This window comes from Ammodytes marinus (genome assembly GCF_949987685.1).
Source record: "Ammodytes marinus genome assembly, chromosome: 18".
Taxonomy (NCBI): Eukaryota; Metazoa; Chordata; class Actinopteri; order Uranoscopiformes; family Ammodytidae; genus Ammodytes; species Ammodytes marinus.
This window is the reverse complement of record NC_137222.1, coordinates 12,343,529-12,363,090: the sequence shown is the minus strand read 5'-3', so window position 1 is coordinate 12,363,090 and position 19,562 is coordinate 12,343,529. Positions and strand designations below refer to the sequence as shown.

The window sequence follows — 19,562 nt, the reverse complement described above, 5'->3', positions numbered from 1 at the left end:
GCACGAGTCGTCCTTCATGGTGCAATTTATTTGGCATTTGATTAGATGTACATCGACCTCAGAAAAACACAATCCAATCCTCTCCATCTTTCCTGCAAATGAAGCATTTCTTATTTTTTTTAATTGAAATAAAAGACAATGAAATGTTATAATTTGTTGCATTATACATAAAACATTTCAAATCCAGTAAAATTAGCTGTCGCACCACCATAGGCTATCAACAGAAACAGTGTAAATGCAGCTGTTCGGAGTCATGGGCGGATGTATTAAACTAAAACGCAGGAGTCTTTGAACTTACTGTACAGGACAGATATTTGAGCTTAAAATTGCTTCCATTAAAAGAAAACTGTCGCCATGCCGAAGTAAAATCAAAGTAAAACATGCACGCAAAATAAAAAGCAGGTTGAAAATTAAAAACAACAAACTTGAGGAAAAATAAAAAATTAAATCCAAACCAAAACACTCCTATACACACATGCACAACATTACTTTTCTCCACAATTTATGAGATTTTGCTTGTTGGATAATCCACTGTGGATTGTCAATGCCAAAAATAAAAATAAAATAAAAGCTTTCAGCACAAAAACCATTACGTTTTATACATACAGTACATTCAAAACATGAGATACACTGACGTTCGGACATGTTTACAGCTGGTTTACTTGAGGCAGACTGAAAGCGGTTTGAATGCTGGTGGTTGCGGGTCGACTCGTCTAACTTTCTTCAGGTTATGTAAAATTCATCCTTGAGTGAATCAAACGATTGTCATCATAAAAGGGGTCTGAACAAGTTTATTGTTTCTTTTCTTTACTGCGATCCCACTGAGAAAACAAGAGTAACAGACCAATCTACACCAAACAGAAAAAGACTTGCAGCTACAGTCAGTATCACCTTCATCAGTAGCTGGAAACAACCTTGATAACAAATGTTTCGCCTGAGGAATTGCACAAACAGACACATCGGGAATGGAGGGGGCAGCATCCAAAATGTGACAACTGACAAATTCACCTGATTTCAATTGAGATGAGCGTGCAAAACACTGAGCGTTCACTAAACTAAACATGGTTTCAGTCTGCAAATACACCGCTATACTGCCAAGATGATAAAGTAACAACAATGATTAAACAATTTCATGATTTTTTTCAGGTTTTTAAATAAATTGATTTTTCTCAAATTCATTGCTGAGATATCAGCCCTAATCTTCACACATGAACCCAAAAGGCTTCATTGCTTTCGCCTGCTGATCAGTGGGGACTTCAGTCTGTGTGTCTCTCCAACAATACAACATTCACAGCCTGCAGTCATAAATTATCATCAAAAAGAACACATTACCAAATATTTATCAGTACCACACCAATCCTCGATACTTAATGCCTTGTCAGCATTGCCCTAATAAAAACCCTATAGCAGGAATCTAACCGTACCTTCTTGATTACAAAACATCTTTTGCTGCAAATATTCACTATAAACCTGGAAGAAAGCTCCATGTGTCCGACCAATAAGAAAAGTGAGAGGACAGTAGATTTTTATGAGCGAGAAGAAATCGAGATCTGGAACATGCCGCGACAGACAGGGGTTGATGGGAAAGTTACTGTAGCCTGGAGAATAACACAGATACGTCTGTTTGAACGATAGCATGATGCGAAGAAAAAAAAATGCACGAGGAACAATAGCTGGCTTCACTGTCATTCTCTGCCTTGTGCTGGACTTTGACACACGTATAACAAATTTGTCTGGCACAGACCTGAGGGGGTATTTACATCAGGGATTCTCCAGCCAATCAGGCCAACTCTGAGATGTTTGAAAAGCTTTGCTCAGTCAAAGCTAAAAGGTGCGGCCTTCTTGGTCTCAATAGTCTTTTTTTTTTTCACTGTACAGAAACAGTCCATCTCTGCTCCATCAGATGCCAGTGTCTCATAAAAACATCACTCAGAGGGCCATCTCTGAAGCGTGTTCAGAAAGAAGGATTGCTCCCGTCACTGTAACACCTCATAGAAACAGGCTGCTTCTGATGTGTCTGTACAAACTCTAATTCTCCTCCCTGCAGTCAGCATTTTGATAGATGACACAGCAGGTCTGCCGTGTCCTCTCCCGGTGCACACTGCACACATGACCTTGCCCAAGCAGCAGGTACTGTCCCGATGCAGCTCCTATACTACGGTGCTGATGGTGGAGGCACAGTCTGCGGGCAGGGAGGCGGGGGCGTCTGTGGGCGTGTCTGGCCCCACTAGGAGCGTGCTGCTGTCTATGGAGTCTTCCCTCTGCGCACAGGACGGCCCAGAGACCGGCGCAGGACCAGGGGTGTTGGGAATATCAGTTGGCAGCACGTCTCCCATGGTATTCATCTGGCTGGGCACCATGGAAACCCCGCTGTGTCCTGCCCATGACAACAAAGAGAGGAAATGTATTCTGCTGGTAGGGGTTAAAGCCTTTGGTAACCTGCTCTAAAATAGTGAAAATCAATATTTGATATCAAAATGTAGGTGTCTCAGTAAGCTTTTACAAAAATCGGATTGAAAATAAATGTTAATTTTATATTATAAAACTTTGGATTTTTTTTACTGTCTAGAGTCTAGACCTACAAAGTACTTATTGTGTTATAAGAACCAGAGCATAGCCTTAACTAAACCAAATTTCTGTAAAGTTTATAAACTTAAATGACAATATCTTTAATTTGGTTTTAAAATATGCCTAACTCTTTTCAGATTCTTACTATCATGCAAATACCCCCCAAATTACATATTGCGAAGGATTTCTTACGGATTTGGGTTAACATGGGCTTTAAACTCTGTATATGATGAGGTACATGAATAACAGGATCTGTGCCTACCAAGGTCCACGTAGAGAAAGCTGTCAGGGTTGATGGAGGCTTCGTAGGGAGGAGGAGGGTCGTCAGGGTGCTGGATGTCGGGGTATTTGTAGGCTGCGTACGGCGGTGGAGGCTCTTGGAAATGGAAGGCGCCTCCCTCTCCATCGTCAGACAGATGCAGCGGGGTGAGCCCGGTTCCAAAGGCATCTGGGCCGTAATCAAAGCCTGGGACTCGTCTTCCAAGGTTAAAGTGGTGCACTGAGCAAAACACACCAACGGAGAGGAGGATGTCAAATTAGTGCCACAAAAAAACTAAACAAGATTTTCTTTTTGTATGTGTCTGAATAGATGTGTTTCTCAATGGTACTAAGCAACAAGGGAGTCTGAATTGTTTCTCAAATAAGCAATGACTGTTCACAGGTGAAGTGAGTGTTGGTCACTAATGTGTAAACCTCTTTTAAGCTTCTGTGATAAATACCCATATTAAAACTTAAACTTTGTGTATCGCAGCACTTGTATATAAAATAAAATGACTATGAATTACTTAATTTAACTGAGAAAGCCTCCTTATTAGAGCAAAGTAAATGAGTGTGAGTTAATGCTCACAGTTTCCTCCAATCAGAGTTTCGATGCGTTCACGTCTGCGCTGGCGGAGTCTGTGCACCATGAAGAGCAGCAGAGAGAGGATGAGGAAGGAGGAGATACAGCTGACGATCAGCCTCATGCCACTCGCCATCGAGTCAAACAGACTGTTTCCATCTGAGGAAAACAACAAATCAGGAACATTACCTGCTGCAAGACTAGCTCTTACAGGAATTCTGCTTTTGGTTCAAAATCATACATGATACCTCATGTGCCTCAACTGAGTTAAAAGGTGGAGTCAGCGATTCTAGAGATTGTTGTTGTCAAAATTACTTTGTGAAAATCCGTGAATATTCCTCATGATTCGCTACCTGTCCGTAATGTGTGTGTGCGCTGGAAAAAATACATGTTAATACACAGCCAAGGCTCTGTAAACAAGTATTTAAACAAAGGGGGCCCACCGTAGATGGCTCCATGTCCGCTTACAGAGTGTAGGCTGTGAATTAACATGTGATTTTTTTTCAGGGCACACACACAACACAGGTAGCAGATCATGAGGAGATATTCACTTACTTTGAATTTGTTTTTTACAACAAGCAATCTCCAGAATCGCTAATTTCCTCTTAAGTGCAATTTTTTTAGAGTAAAAGACCAAATCTTCATTTAAAAACAGGCAAATTTGAATCCAGATCATTTAAAAGTCACATATGTTGGATATGATTTGTGAGGAGCTCCCTCTTGTGGACCAACAGAACTTGAACCAGCAACATGTGGCAGTACCTGGGTCCAGGCATGTGAACTTGCAGCACTCTTTGGGATCCTTGCGGAAGTGCTGGCAGCCCTGCGGACGCTCGCACAACGCAGCCACACACATCTCAGGCTCCCCGTCGTGACACGTGCAGCTCAGACACGGGTCGTCCCCCTTAGGGGTGAAGTAGTAGCCCTCGTTTACAACGTTGTCTTTTATATCCACACACGTTTGCTCTGTTGGGAAAATAGACCGTCAAGACACAGTCCAACATAAACATTATAGGACGATAGGAAAGAGAACTATAAAATGAACTCGTACTCCTCTTGCAGAGAAAGGGAAACTTCTTGTAGCAGTTCTCAGCGTGCCAGCTGTGCAGACCGCGCTCATTCATGCTTTTAATCTGAAAGCGTTGCAGCTGGGCACAAAAGACGTTGTCCTGGGTGGGAGACGCATCCCCAAAATTGGTCAGACCCTCAGGTGGCAGAAACACCTGCATCGACCCTGTTGAGGACAAAATATATATTTTTTCAAGTATTTACAGAACAGGAGTTAGCTCTAGATTTTCTTTAAAAGAGCAGGTGAAGTTCAATACCTTTGTATGCTACCTCCCAGCGGCCCTCCAGTGAATGGTTCTGATTGGTGATCACATACTGGTAGCCCACCCAAAACCTTAAAAACAAACAAAAAGTAAATGATTATCACATTAAAATTGACTGTGTCAAATGCTCTTTATAATGGTATAAGCAGGAGCCAATATTGAGCACTTTAAACTGCCACTATTGCCCACTAGATGGCCTGCAACCAATGACAGTACTGTCGTCACCCCCCTCACCTCAGCTGGAATCTGCTGATACATTTGACTGAATATTGTGCTTCATAAAAATGGTCAACAAGGGCGAAGTTTAGGTTTAATAAGTTGGAAGGGTAGACCTTTAAGCTTAAAGGTTTTGGCCTCTAAAAATTGAGTGAGTTTCCGTCAATCTATTTTAAAAAGGTTCGTCTTTGTCAGACCTTCTCTCAGATCTTTGCTTTAACCCTACTAGTGCAGTGTCCGTAGGAAGCAGGTATTCTCTTATGCATGCTTAAATGTAACCCGTATATGAAACTGGGACACAGAAACAGATGTAGCCTACACATAGGCACAGTCATAGGTGTCACACAGTCATTGAAATGGCTGTCGCATTGCTCGTCAATGTCACTTTTGGTCTTTCTTTAATATCTTTTGGCACCATATAATCCTCTTTTAAAAGTCAAAGCAGGTGAATTTTTTTTTTAGCTCGCTTTGGAACATGGATGAAGGGCTTTAAGGTTTGAGTGATTTTGGGACATGAGATCAACTGCTTGGACCAATATGCATGTTGGTAATGCAGCCTGGATGAAGAGCTTTGAAAAAGTGGCTTCAATAATGACCAATGCTAATTAGCAATTTTTATTAACTACTTACGATTCCCTTTCTTCAAGATTCAGAGGTTTAGATTTTTCAAGTGACAACTCACTTGCACTGGTCTCTGCGCTCGCAGACTTTGTCGTCAAAGTCAACCTCGATCTTCAGGATGAACTGCAGCTCCTCATTGGTGACAAAAGTAGCCAATGAGCCGTTGACTTTCTGACAAGTATCCACGGCCTGCCAGTAGTCCTCGCTCCTCAGGTAGACTTTGTAACAGCTTGCCGTCTTCTCATAGTGGTGCCATCCACTGGGGCATTTCTCTGTGGAATGAAAGCATCTTTAACATTGTGGCTGATCAATGCTGGGTCATAATGCAGATTCAGCAACTATATAAATTCAGCTGTAATGCAGGGAGACGCATACTGTTGAAGCGCACGGGCTGAGCCACACCAATGACGTCTTCCACCTGGTCATATCCGTTGCCAAAACGAAACCTCTCCTCCTTTATTGCTGAAAAGAAAAAAGGGAAAGAAAAAAGAAATAAACTCAACAGTTGTGGGTGAGTTTTGTCTTTGTCCTCTATTGCTTTCTTGTTATAAAAAGTTAGCAAGAATTCAGGGTATTGGCTTATACAGTGGAGGAAATAAGTAGGGGAGAACGGGGTAATTTGTCACATGGGTTGCATGTCACATTCGTTATATCTCGCCACCAGAGTGCGCTAGCTCTGAAATGTTGATATAAAAAAGGGATCAGAGGTCACATACATAGACTTCCTTGGAGGAAGACAGCTGCATTTCAGGTGAGAGGATGTTTTGTGTTTTTCATGTCAAATTCAAAATATTTTGCTTCTCAGTATTTCTCTTCTAGGCTTTTACACAATGGGTTTATAACAAAACACTTGTTACCCTCAGAAAGTGTGAAGGGTAAACTATAGTTTAGATTGTGGTTAGCAAGCTAATTAGTTGTCAGATGGTTGTTGGCCTTGATGCTAGCAAGAAATTCAAGTTGGGGTTGGTCGTCAAATTTTTTGGGGGGTTGGTTGTCACATGTTATCTCAAGGCTGCAGCCAGAAAAGGAACCCAATAACGAAATAAATTGTCAAGCTGTATCCTCACTGACACCCCAGAGAAGGAAAGAATAGAGCAGGAAAAGGCAGCTAGCAAGCAAAAGAAAAAAGGGCAACAAAATCAAAACAACCCAGTGCATCCCAAACTAGACCAGCTGCCAAGGCTACAGAACGTTATGTAGGCCTATTTGTCAACTTGACAATGCAATTAAACATTCAAATTTGGTTCTGCCTCCTTGCCTTCTTTTTAAGATTTTTCCCATTAAGATAACATTGTGACAAACAACCCCATAGTGTGTGACAACCGACCCCTTGATGGGGTTGGTTGTCACAATGTGTCAGAGTGTCTTTGATGGTAAATTACTTCTTCATTACAATAAGTTGGAAAAAAAGAGAGACACATTTCTAGCCAACACCTTAAGCTTCAATTTAATGTAGGAATGGCTATTGACAGATGTTTTGGTGATGAGCAATTCTCACTAGAGTAAAAAGTGTGCCTACTTACCCCGTTCTCCCCTATTTGATCCCTCACTGATTTTGTAAGTTTGCCCACTTACAATGAAATGAACGGTCTATAATTTTAATGCTAGGTTTATTTTAACAGTGATAGACAGAATATCAAAAATAAAATCCAGAAAATCACAAAAAAAAAAGATAGAAATCATTTTGCATTTCATTGAGTGAAATAAGTATCAGATCCCCTATCAAAACATTGCTTAGTACTTGGTGTTGAAGCCCTTGTTGGCAAGTACAGAGGTCAGACGTGTCTTGTAGTTGATGACCAGGTTTGCACACATCTCAGGAGGATATTTGGACCACTCCTCTTTGCAGAACCTCTCCTAATCTTTAAGGTTTCGACGCTGTCGCTTGAGCTTCAGCTCCCTCCACAGATCTATTGGATTAAGGTCCGGAGACTGGCCAGGCCACTCCATGACCTTAATGTGCTTCTTCTTGAGCCACTCCTTTTTTGCCTTTGCTGTATTTTTAGGGTCATTGACGTGCTGGAAGACCCATCCACGACCCATTTTTACGGACCTGGCTGAGAGAAAGATGTTGTCATCTAGCATTTCATGGTACATGGCCCCAGCCATAGTTCCCTCGATGCAGTGAAGTCCACCTGTCCCCATAGCAGAGAAACACCCCCAAAGCATAATGCTTCAACCTCCACCCTTGACTGTGGGGATGGTGTTCTTGGAGTCATAGTCAGAATTCCTCTTCCTCCAAGCATGGCGAGTCACTATGATACCAAAGAACTTGATTTTGTTCTAATCTGACCACATCACCTTCTCCCAAGCATTCTCTGAGTCGTTCAGGTGTTCATTGGCAAACTTCAGTCGGTTCTGTACATATACCTTCTTGAGCAGAGGGACCTTACGGGCACTACAGGATTTCAATCCATTACGGCATAGTGTGTTACCAATGGTTTTCTTGGTGATCATTGATACGCCACGAGGTGAGATCTTGCATGGAGCCCCAGACCGAGGGAGATTGATGGTCATTTTGTGTTTCTTTCATTTTCGAATAATCGCACCAACAGTTGTCTCCTTCTCACCCAGCTTCTCGCCAATGGTCTTGTAGTCAATCTTGTCCCTGATGTCCTTAGACAGCTCTTTGGTCTTGCCCATGATGGAGAGGTTGGAGTTTGATTTATTGACTCTGTGGACAGGTGTCTTTTATACAGGTAACAAGTTGAGACAGGTGTGCTTTATACAGGAAACTAGTTGAGATTAGGAGTACTTTTTTAAAGCACGAGGACTAATCTGTAGTAGCCAGAATTATTTACATTTGGTAGGGGATCAAATACTTATTTCACTCAATGAAATGCAAAATAATTTATATCTTTTTTTAATGTGATTTTCTGGATTTTCTTTTTGATATTCTGCCTATCACTGTTAAAATAAACCTAGCTTTAAAATGATAGACCACTCATTTCTTTGTAAGTGGGCAAATTTACAAAATCGGTGAGGGATCAAATACTTATTTCCTACACTGTGGGTGCAGTCAGCGATTCTGGAGAATGCTGTGAATATCTCCTCATGATCCACTACCTGTCCATACTGTCTTTGTGCTGAAATAGTCTGTTAATACACATCCTAGGCTCTGTAACTGTATGTCAACAAAGGGTATGTAAACCAAGGGGCCCAGCATAGCTAACAACATGCCTGTTTACAGATCCTAAGCTGCGTACTACAACTGACACTGAATTTTCACTGATTTTGACTAATGTGATTTTGACAACAAGCGTTCTCCAGAATGGCTGACTCCACCTTTAATGTTGTGCAACTGGTAAAAAGCAGGTGATGTAATGAACCCGTTTTCATTTGTCTGATGGCCTGATAGATGAAACAGATAAACCGATAAACCACCAGCGCTGCTTACTTGTGCTAATTCCCCACCACACATAATCAATCGTCTAAACCATGGACCAATTCTGGCATCCCTCTAGGTACACTTCTCTATTTATCGCTTACTATTAACTTTGTGACATTCCTTCCAGGGTCAATATACAGTTCTTCATACAGGCAATTAGAAACATGAAGTGTTTGTATAGAACTCTATACAAGACTCCGAAAATATTAAAAGGAAGTCAATACAAAGTTGAGGAACATAAAAGCAGAACTGTGTTTCTTTATTAACATTATTAGCAGTATCAGTATCAGGGATTCAAATCTTACATCTAGGGCTGCAACTAACGATTATTTTGATAATCGATTAGTCTGTCGATTATTTTCTTGATTAATCGATTATTAATCGATTAGTGTTTTGGTCCGTCAAATGTCAGAAAATGGTGAAAAATTTTGATCAGTTTTCCAAAGCCCATGTTGACGTCCTCAAATGTATTGTTATGTCCAAAACACACAGATATTTCAGTTTACTGTCATAATAGGATTAAAGAAACCATAAGATATTCACATTTGAGAAGCTGAAATCAGAGAATTTGGAATTTTTTTATTAAAAAATTACTCAAAACGATTAATCGATTATCAAAATTGTTGGCGATTATTTTAATAATCGAATAATAATCGATTCGTCGATTAATCGTTGCAGCTCTACTTACATCTATTGAATTTCTTAGGCAAGAACAATTTTTCTTAAATTATTAATCACGTGATGTGTTTTCATGTCTTTGTGGGTAGATGGACTAAGTAATAAACTCAGTGTTCCCTTGATACAATGAATTTAGCGGAAATAACAAGTTATAAAAACCAATATATTGCATGCTGTGCAATAGGAGTTTCCTCTGCTTTGAATTAATGAGGAAGAAAAAGCAACTTAGCTCCCAAACCAAAACATAAAATGAACTAACACAAATGTAATTTATATTTTACCTTATTTCAAGACTTATAATATAAATCAGGTGATGTTTTTGTCCGTTTCGTATCTGTAACCATCTGTTTATTTAAAGAAAACGTTCCCCTCTTTAACCTGCATTGAAGTTATAAGGTGGAACATATTGTTTCCGGTATTTGTCTAGCTGGAATTAGTGAAAGAGAATGCTGCACCTTGCCATGTTATTCAACAGAACATTGATTTCCATGTGTGCTGTTGATGTAGCCGACAATAAGCCCTCACTGAGGTGTGTGGGAGCATTGTTTGGGCTGTTCCTGTATTTCTCTATGAAATCACAGCTCCTCAGCACATAGGGATACCAAAAACAAGAACATGATGTTCAGCTAGAAGGTTTTTTAAATTGATAACAATCAGCCTCTGAAAATACGGAATATATATAGCAAGTACCTTTTTATTGACAAATAAAAAGAAAGGAAAAAGTAACTTTGTACTTCAGCTTTGGTGATGTAATAAACAATTCCTGCCTTTTTATCCTACTCGCTGAATGGAGTTTAAAAGCTTTACCAGCAATACAGTGTTGATTGCAGGCCTACAGCGCTAACCACTGCTCTATGGAGGTCACATGCTGTGTACTCAATCCTTTCAATAATTCCTATTATGCGGTCAGAGATCTGGGTATAAGGTCTCGCTGGATTTAAGACAGGAAAACAAAAGGATTCTAGTCAAACGGATTAACTCTGCAAAAATCTATGCAGTGTTGAAGAGATCAACAAAGCAGTAAACAATAACACAGAGAGACACATGTCATCATGTGTAGCCATTCAGAAAGTCGCTGTCGAGTCCTGCACTCTGCCACATTGTATCTCCTGCCTGATGCTGCAGCATTGTTACTTTATCTAATTTTCATGGTGTGCGCAGCATAGAATGCACCATCATTGGTTCAAATACACATGAGGTGGGTTTTGTTGATTTTTTAAGACCACGTGACCACCCATAAGTTGTGTGGTTTGCCGAAAATCACGTCAATCAAAAATATAAATTATAATAATAATAAAAATACGCTGGCTGTGTCCGCGATAGTGTATTACAGAACAGTTAGTGGCGTTCGGAGCGCAGAATCTAGGTCTACTATAGGCTACTGACGAAAATCACACAACACATTGCATCTATTTATTAACAATATTTATGAATTTAGGCTATATTTTGCTGCTCCAACTCAAATTCAGCCAGCCAGGCGATAGTTCAGTTTCAGTTTCATTTTCATCTCCGTGGTATACAGCCGTTTGGACCAGCTGACCGGTTTCCGACAGCGGGAGTCAGTCTGCGTTCCAGCTGTACTGGGAAGTCGGATTTATGGTGCCAGTGATAATTGAACTATATAATAAAATAAAGCTATCTCCTCTTTCCTATATCTGTCTATCTTTATCCCTCCACTACACACTCAGTCACTATCCATGCTAAAAGGAAGCAGGATTGTAACCTCATTTAGCACATTATTTTTAAATATTTTATATTATTTATTCTTTTCTTTTTCTCCCCCATCTAATGCCGATTTTTAGAAAAATTTATTGGTTTGTAAGCGCTAAGGGAGCATGTTTAAATAAAACCTGTGAACCTTACCTTTTAAATGTATTTTATTTCATGTTTCTATGTGCTACACAGGCTTAGATATTAAGGTGTTGGTAGACGTTGACAATTCGTACTATTTTTTCAGAAAACCTTCAGGCATTAAGGACATGCATCCTAGACTGCCATAGTCATCAATGGGTTAAAGCATCCTGGGGACATTCACACCCTGTATTATGAACCGCCCCAGCTGTGGTCTGTTCGGCCAAGTGTGAAAAAGGTCCTGGGTGTTGCTGCGTCTGTTTCCAGAGATCGATCATGTTATGGGTGTTAGGTAACAGAGTGGCTGTAAAGAGGGGCTTAAGTGAGCTCTACTCACGGGGACAGTCCTTCTCGTCGCTCTTGTCCTCACATGCTGTCCAGCCATCACACTGCCAGGACATTGGGATACACTGCATCTTCCCACTGCGGCAGGCAAACTGCCCGGGGCTGCAGCGCTGCTCTGAAAATACAACAAGACAGTTTGCGTGGTCATTCAAACCTGCACGACACATACTCCCTTTTTGCCTAACAAGAGAAAAGCATTCTGAAGCCAGTCAGAGGACTGAATGAGGGAGCCCACTTGAGCTTTCATGGTCGTTGATAAAGATGACAGGTCTTAGATGGTGAAAATGTTAATGTATGAAAAAATTAAAATTAATGTATGATATACATGAACATACTTTTAACGATATTCCTGTTGTCAGCTGGGTGCAAACTGAGAAAACCACAGTCAAATAGACATAGACACTACCCCCATTGCACCAGAACTTAATCAGCAGATACGATATTACAGTGAAATATATACACACCTTCTGTCAGGCAGTTAGCTCACTCATCAATTCAATATAGAGATGGCAAAGGAGGACAAAACTATATTGTTAGAATTGCTTAAAAAAGGGTCAAAAGAAATGTCACAGCAGTTGGTTGAATGAGTAGATTAGTTCATAGAAACCTAAAAATGCGTATCCACCTAAATCAGCCACCCAAAATAAAAACAACAGTTTTACTCTTGTCAGTGTGTTGAGAAACACTTTGCTAATAAGGGCAATTGAAAAGTAGTTCTAGACACAAGCTGAACCTCTATAAGCTTTTTGTCTGTTTATATCCTCCAGCACTCTGTGCCGAGTGGATCTTGTGATTAACATAAAGACGCCTCTGAAACAGAGCGCTCCATGTCCTCTCTCCTCCATGTGATGAAGGTTTAGAAGCAAACACAAACAGGGCACAACAATGTTATTGATCATGGAAGGGAAAGTTCAACCATTGGTCATTATGCGCTTGTTCATAAATGCACCATATGTAATACTCCACCGCTGGGGGACTCACGATCAATAACAATAACCAAAGACTGAGTTTGATGACGTCACCATGTTGCATGGGATATTGGGAGCAGCTTTGGCGAAATAATACACAGCAGAGGGCAAGGCATAATTGTGGCCCATCACGATTGTGCAAACAAAACAAAACAATTCAATACAACAAAGAACAATACAATGCTATGAAGCTTATACTTTTCCCTTTGCTTTTCTCCACATGTTCCATTGTCCAATGGTTTCGCTGGAATTTTCAGCAAGAATAAGGGGGTGAGTGAAACGGTGCGCTACTCTATTAAAATAAATAATTTCTCCGATTTCGGTCAAGCCAGCTGGACTTTTGGTGCACGTCTATCTGTGCTGTTACGGTACCAGTACTTGAAACAGCCCAAAAAGGACTAGAGTGTGCAGCCAGTACCGTAATAGACATACATGCAACAAGATCCAAGCAGCTGCACTAGCACAGACACTGCACTAGCAAGGAGTACAAACTGAAGGAGCTGCTGTTGTATTTTAACAAAACGATCAGACAGTCACTTCACTAAAAGATATACTGCTTGCTTACCTGACAATAATCTTGCCAGCGCTAGCCGCGGACCTGAAACAAATAAAAACAATAGTGACTATCCTGTACGTCAGTGGTGTCTTTTAGGATTTGAAAAAAATAACTTGCACTTGTGCTAGTAAAAAAAGTATTTATACTTTATACTGTGCTCAGTGATTTCCCAGTTGCTTGTCCAGTAGTAAGTACATCACACCTTCTGTTCTTGGATAGAGGTGGTTATGTTTACCTACAATGGAGCTGGACCACCCAACCACCTGACAAATATGGCAATGCTATATTTACTTAGCTCTGTGCTATTTCAAGTGAAGTATTGTTTCATCTGTGTACACAGACCACCCCAGGTTACTCTATCCCCCCACATTATGATCCCACCACACACTGAGCTCTAATAAAGTAATTAAAACAAGTGTTTATTTGTACCAAAGTACAAATGAATGCCTGAAATAAAAACAAGAAACAAATGTGGACTTTGGCTTGAAAATTCACTGAGGAAAGATTTACGTTTGTATCCAACCAGATGTTTTTCAAAGTTTCCAAATGATTTACCCTCGTGCAGCCTAACTAATAGCTTTGTTTTCAGACGCTAGCCATTCAGTGGCTGCTTCTCCCTTTAGTGTAAATACAATCCAACTAGAAGATTGTTCAGACCTTCAAAAAACATGATGAATCATATTTTCAAAAACAGGAATCTCCGATTACGCCAGATGTAACCTTATTATGTTCTACTGCAAAAAAGGTCACAACCCTGGCTTTATCAGGTCGTATTGACTTTATTTAGCACAGCATCCTGTTAACTGGATGGCCCAGGTAAAGCCAAATGAAAAAAGGTTGACAAAATGTGTTTTTAAAAAGTATTGCTTGCAACCATGTTTTCAGATGTATACTAAATAAACCAGTCCATTTCTTTTGTGAGCTTCCTGTTTTTCCAAAAATCTATATAATACAGTGGTGGTTGAAGGCTTAAACCATTTAGAAAGCTCCAGCAGAATGGTAAATTTAAGCTGGAAGATAACTATACATAAATCTGTGCTATTGTTATTGGAGAAAACACATAATTAAAGTCTGGTTCGAAAAAATTAAACATATCCTATAAAGGCTGAACTTAATGCAGATCACCTTCACTCTTCCAAAAGGTGTTCTAAAAGCCGTGTAACACAGCAGACGTCACCATGTGTTAGTTAAGGCTAAGTGGATTGAGTCTCTTAGGACTGGGTCCTTTTTCATTGATCCGATCAAGCTGGAAATGTGTGTCAAACTGATTAACAAAATACATTGGACAGACCATGTATCCCAGACACATTAGAAAGGATGTGTTATGTTAATCAATTATACAAATATGTATACAGAACAACCTTGAGAATAGAGTAGGTAAACAAAATTGTTATAGCTTTCAAAGATCAGTCAATCTTGTTTTAAATGCCTGCCGACATATTCATCATGGTATGCTATTATGTGTCTTTTGCACTTTTGCCAATATCCTACAGGCAATAACACATTTTTGATGATCTATGAAATATCGGGTTTTCAATGGCCGATGTCATTATCGATATCTAGAGAGCAGGTTGGCCGATGTCCGATATATAATGCCGATATCACGTTGTTTGTTTTTTTGCATTTGATAAAATACAACAATTTGATATTTACAACAAATGAGAAACAAAATGTAACTTAATTAACAGAAAATATTGGAAAATAAAAATATGCATCGACTATTGCACTTTGCCTTTATGGTATTGGCTCTGTAAAAAAGCGTCACAAGGGACTTGTGGATTTCTGTCTAGTTGACTGTAATTATTTAAATAGAAAAAAATACGGGCCGCTCCGGTGGCGTAGTGGATACAATATTGGCTCTGGCCTTAGCTGTAGTGGTCACGGGTTCAAATTCGACCCGTGGACCTTTGCTGCAGGTCACACCCCCCCCCCCCCCTCTCTCTCTCTCTCTGTTTCCCCATATCAACTCTGTACTGTCTAACAAAGCTTGAAAATGCCAAAAAATTAAATTTAAAAAAAAAATAATAATAATAAAGAATACAGCCACGCCACACTGATGAGGCTGACTGCAGTACAGTCTACAAACATTTTGTTTCATGAGCGTAGATATCAACCAATTAATCGATCTCTCTACACTTCGAACACCATCAACAGAAGTAGACACAAGGCATTTCCCTTGTCAGTACACGGCTGCGACCTGCAATCAAACAAATCCAAAACCCAAATCCATCTGGTGAAGAATCTGACTTTTTTAATGCTATAGCTGTATGCACTAGGACCTAGAAAACACACGCTGGGTTTGTCCTTTATGATGCCTGTGCTTTGAAATCAAGACTTGCTGCCTGCACAGATCAGTATTCGTTCTCTCTCTCAGTGCTTTTCTGGTTGGTGCTGCTGCTGCTGCAAAAATCGCTCTAGAGGAGACTGTATTCAGAAAGATACTGGTAGCTTATCAGATATTTCATGTTGAGCTCAGACACCTCCAGGTTTTAAAAAGCCTCTATCTATAAACAGCTGTAAGTTAAAGTGCACTTCCTTTTTTATTATCTGAACTTCCTGTTGATTGGGATGAAATGTCTGTATCAGCTGTGGTTAACAGCTGCCTAAAAGCTCAGCTTCCTCTTCCTTGTCCTCTAGAGGTTTTACTGCACACATCTGATAAGTAGGTTCAAGTTTTTAAATGTTTTTTGTTCCGACAAGCTAGAAGACGATCACTGGCTCATAATCAACTACAACATGACCCATGTATTGCCCAAGGTAGTGCATTTGATTGACATGTGTGTACTGTACAGGTTCTGTATCAAGCGTTGGGTTTTGTGATGTCAAGTCTGCAAATGAGAGTGAATGCTGGCTGCAACCCTGAGAAAGGTAAGCTTCTGCATCTCGTACATAACCAACAGGAAAAATAAAGACACAAGTTATCGCCCCAGCTCAGTCAGTCCCACCAAAGTCTAGTGTACCAGCCTTGTGAACAAACTGCATCAACTCCAGCCTCCGGTGATTCACATAAACACTGGGACCAACTGTTTAAAGGCAGTGAGTGGGTGGGTATATGGACATTTATTTCCTTTACTTCAACTCATAATTTAAACCAATACATCTTCTTAACTGTGTGGATGAAAGCGTTACAGATGTTCCTCCAAAAAAAATAAAAAATAAAATGTCCCTGTAACTTCTTATTGCTAATAAAACATTAAGTCACAAGTAATACAATTCTCTATTGGTACAGCAGTATTGTTTTACCAATTGCAATTAATTTCATCATCAAAGACAAAATATTTATTGAAATTCTTGGCAGGTTTCTTCCAATTATCGCCTCCGAGCTGTTTTAAATCACAACGTTAATTATCTGCATTCATCTGCTTACTAGCTTGTCCTCCAGTTTGAAGTTATCACCGAAAACAACTGAATTTGTGCCTTTAGAAAGGAAAACGGGTCTAAAAGTCATGGGTTTAAAACATGAGCCATTAGCTATCTTGATATTTGGGCCTAATCTCATCAACTAAATAGTATTTTCATAAGTCATATTTCAAATATTTATACTTCAAAAGGCCTTTACAAAATAACATAACCACCCGCATCCAAGTACAAAAGACATTTCAAGTCGTCTCCATTTGCCTCACTGAAAGGTATCCGTCAAAGGCAAGTCACGCCAGTGGGGGGTCAGGTGAACAAAATAATTTGACTGTCAGTTAATGGATGAGGTTTGTCAAAAGTTAAACCATAGCCCACTTATGCCAAACTAATAATGATAAAGCAGCTGCCAGTGGAACACAGCCGTGTGTGGTAAAGTGTTCAACAGACTCGTTGTTCAGGTTGAAGGCCAGTTCTTTACAATTATTTGGAGTGCACTTTGAAGTTGTTCAGTCTAACCCAGGATTTGTGACACTGGATGTGTTCAGCTTTAGCAAACGCAAATGTTACAATGGGCATGTGTATACATGATTATTTCAATCTCTAATTTTACCTTTGCCATATATTGTATTGCGAGAAATTCACAGCAATGTCCAGATAAAGACTCCTAAAGATTTAAAGAGATGGTCTGAGGTAATATTTTCTTGATGCATGAACCACCTTAGATAATCTGCAGCAGAACTAAACTGTAAAACAAGCCCTGTGACGGGGAAAGTGTTTCCTGTTCACAACAACCACTCAAACTATTTTAATTGAATTACGTAATGTCGTGCACTGCCACACTCTCAACACAATTTCTGTGACGCTGCCTGTGCATAAAACGATGAAGCATACTAGTGCCCTGAAACGGCCCTAGCATGAAAGCTGACAGTATCCCCCAAACAACTAGCTGTCGTGACCACACACAAACAACGAGAAAACACGGAAATGCTTTATTTAAAAGCAGCAGTACAAAACGCTTAAATATGGACAACAGATTCACTTCTCTTTTCAGATTACTCAATGAAATTATAGAAAGGTGTTTTTTCACTTTCACATTAGCATAAATTATGAATTAACCAATAATGAATCATTTCAGTTGATTTAACTTCCGAGTGCAAATGAACCACAAAGGCCTCCTAATATGAACTTGATATTTGCCCAAAACCTTTACGAAAATGAACAATAAGGAGGAAGTAGATATCTTGGCAGAGGTTGATCCATTTAAATCAAGCCAAACTGTACTGTGTTTATTTATCCATGGCTTGAACTGTTGAAGATTTCTCCAATCCTCACAATTGTCAGAAACTATTTGTGTTCTTGCCTGTTGGAGAGAGAAAAAAGGTATCCAGAAAAAACTAAGTGTTTGCTTTCAAACCCCAGTACAAGCATTTCAATTGGTATGAATGACGTCAATTCATATCCCTGTTTGGTTCTTAAAAATAAAAACACTGTTATTTTGTGGCAAACATTAACTTCCTTTACTGTGCTAGTGCAGTGCTATTTAAAACAAATGGGGGCACTATATATATCCTTTCAGTGTTTTTTTTTATGGTTTTAATAAGTGAGTCGAGGATTGTCTGCAGTATGTTCTGTACGATTTACAGCCTGAGTTACAATTTTTTTTTTTCATAAGCTTGGGCTTTGGTCAAAAATACGGTTAGGCTACAATAATAACAATTACTTCGTGCTGTTTATCACTCTATAGCCTAATTAAAGTAAGATTGAATTGGAGCATGAATCTCTGACATGCATTTCAAATGTCAGCTTCACGGAGCAGACAGACACAAACTAAGGGATTGTTCGTGGAGGGTAAACACACCTAGAATAAATTGTGTACACACCTTTTTGGACGAGTTGAGCTATCTACCTTTCATTAGGCTATACGATGGTGATAATGTAAAGCTGTATACTTTACCAATTGAGCTGTATCAATACAAAACTAGCTAACTATGAAAAAGAGAGGATAGGCTACGGTTTATATTTGGGGAAAAATACAAATATCGGCCATTCACCGATTTTTTTAAATCGACAATAATGTGGCTATGTTGGCTGTATTAGTCTTTAATTCTTGGTCTTTTAAATATAATGGACTGTTTTATTAATAGTTTGCCCACATTAAATAAGATATTTGAATATTGCTACGGTGCAAACAGCAAAGCGGTCCTCCACGCCGTCCAGCAGTAGCACGGCGGCGGTTTGAAGACCACCGGAGTCCCCGGTTCATGCAGCAGGCCTTTCCGACTGACCCACCGCTCTCTGCCCACGGCTGTAATCTCAGCATGCAAAAAGGAAAACAAAACACTATTCAAGGATAATTTACCTGTCCGTGGTGGGTCCGTTAACGTCAGGACGAAGAGAAGAGAGAATAGGACGAAACTGCCGCTGTCAGCCTTCGGCAACATTTATCCTCCATTCATAGTAACTCCTCTATTCAAGAAATGTTTAAAAAATATAGCGAGGGTCTGCACCACCGCCCTCTCCGGGTTTATAACGCCACGCGCCCAGCCCACTTTATACTCATTTGTATGCGTTTACAGACGAATTAAAATAGCGTCTGCAATAAAGCATATTCACACTGCACGGCGAGATAGATTGATGTTAATCTGGCCGAGCCTCTAAATGTTAGCTAACAGGCTCCTCCGTTAACGTCTGCCGTCCTCTCCCACTGCTCGATGTGGAGCGGCTAGGATCCAAGATGGCTGCGGCTTCTCATCATAACAATCCCAAACATGGAACAGGCTATCAGCTGGAAGAGCTGCGGGGGCGGAGTTTAGCAGATTACACCCACCGTGACACACGATGA

At 40.0% G+C, this 19,562-nt stretch overlaps 1 protein-coding gene across 3 annotated transcripts; it reads right to left on the bottom strand.

The window, feature by feature from the left end:
- Window positions 1-7: 7 nt before the first annotated feature.
- dgcr2 (DiGeorge syndrome critical region gene 2) lies at window positions 8-19,418 on the bottom strand. 3 transcript variants are annotated; one of them, XM_080047165.1, is made up of 11 exons: window positions 19,080-19,418; window positions 13,373-13,405; window positions 11,832-11,954; window positions 5,953-6,039; window positions 5,639-5,849; window positions 4,735-4,811; window positions 4,461-4,643; window positions 4,172-4,375; window positions 3,416-3,568; window positions 2,831-3,067; window positions 8-2,377 (listed from the first exon to the last, which is right to left on the bottom strand). In XM_080047165.1, the coding sequence occupies exons 1-11, from the start codon at window positions 19,159-19,161 to the stop codon at window positions 2,151-2,153; spliced, it is 1,617 nt and encodes a 538-aa protein (XP_079903291.1). In that variant the 5' UTR covers window positions 19,162-19,418; the 3' UTR covers window positions 8-2,150. The 3 variants fall into 3 exon arrangements, with proteins under 3 accessions (XP_079903291.1, XP_079903292.1, XP_079903293.1); XM_080047166.1 differs by lacking the exon at window positions 13,373-13,405; XM_080047167.1 differs by lacking the exon at window positions 13,373-13,405 and having other exon boundaries at window positions 11,832-11,949; window positions 19,080-19,175.
- Between the last annotated feature and the right edge of the window lie 144 nt (window positions 19,419-19,562).

Coding starts and splice junctions, on each gene's coding strand:
- dgcr2 (XM_080047165.1), bottom strand. CDS start 19,161: ATGTTGCCGAAGGCTGACAGCGGCAGTTTCGTCCTATTCTCTCTTCTC. Junction 11,955..13,372: donor GCTGGCAAGATTATTGTCAG/GTAAGCAAGCAG, acceptor TTGTATTTTCAG/AGCAGCGCTGCAGCCCCGGG. Junction 5,850..5,952: donor TCAGCCCGTGCGCTTCAACA/GTATGCGTCTCC, acceptor TTCATTCCACAG/AGAAATGCCCCAGTGGATGG.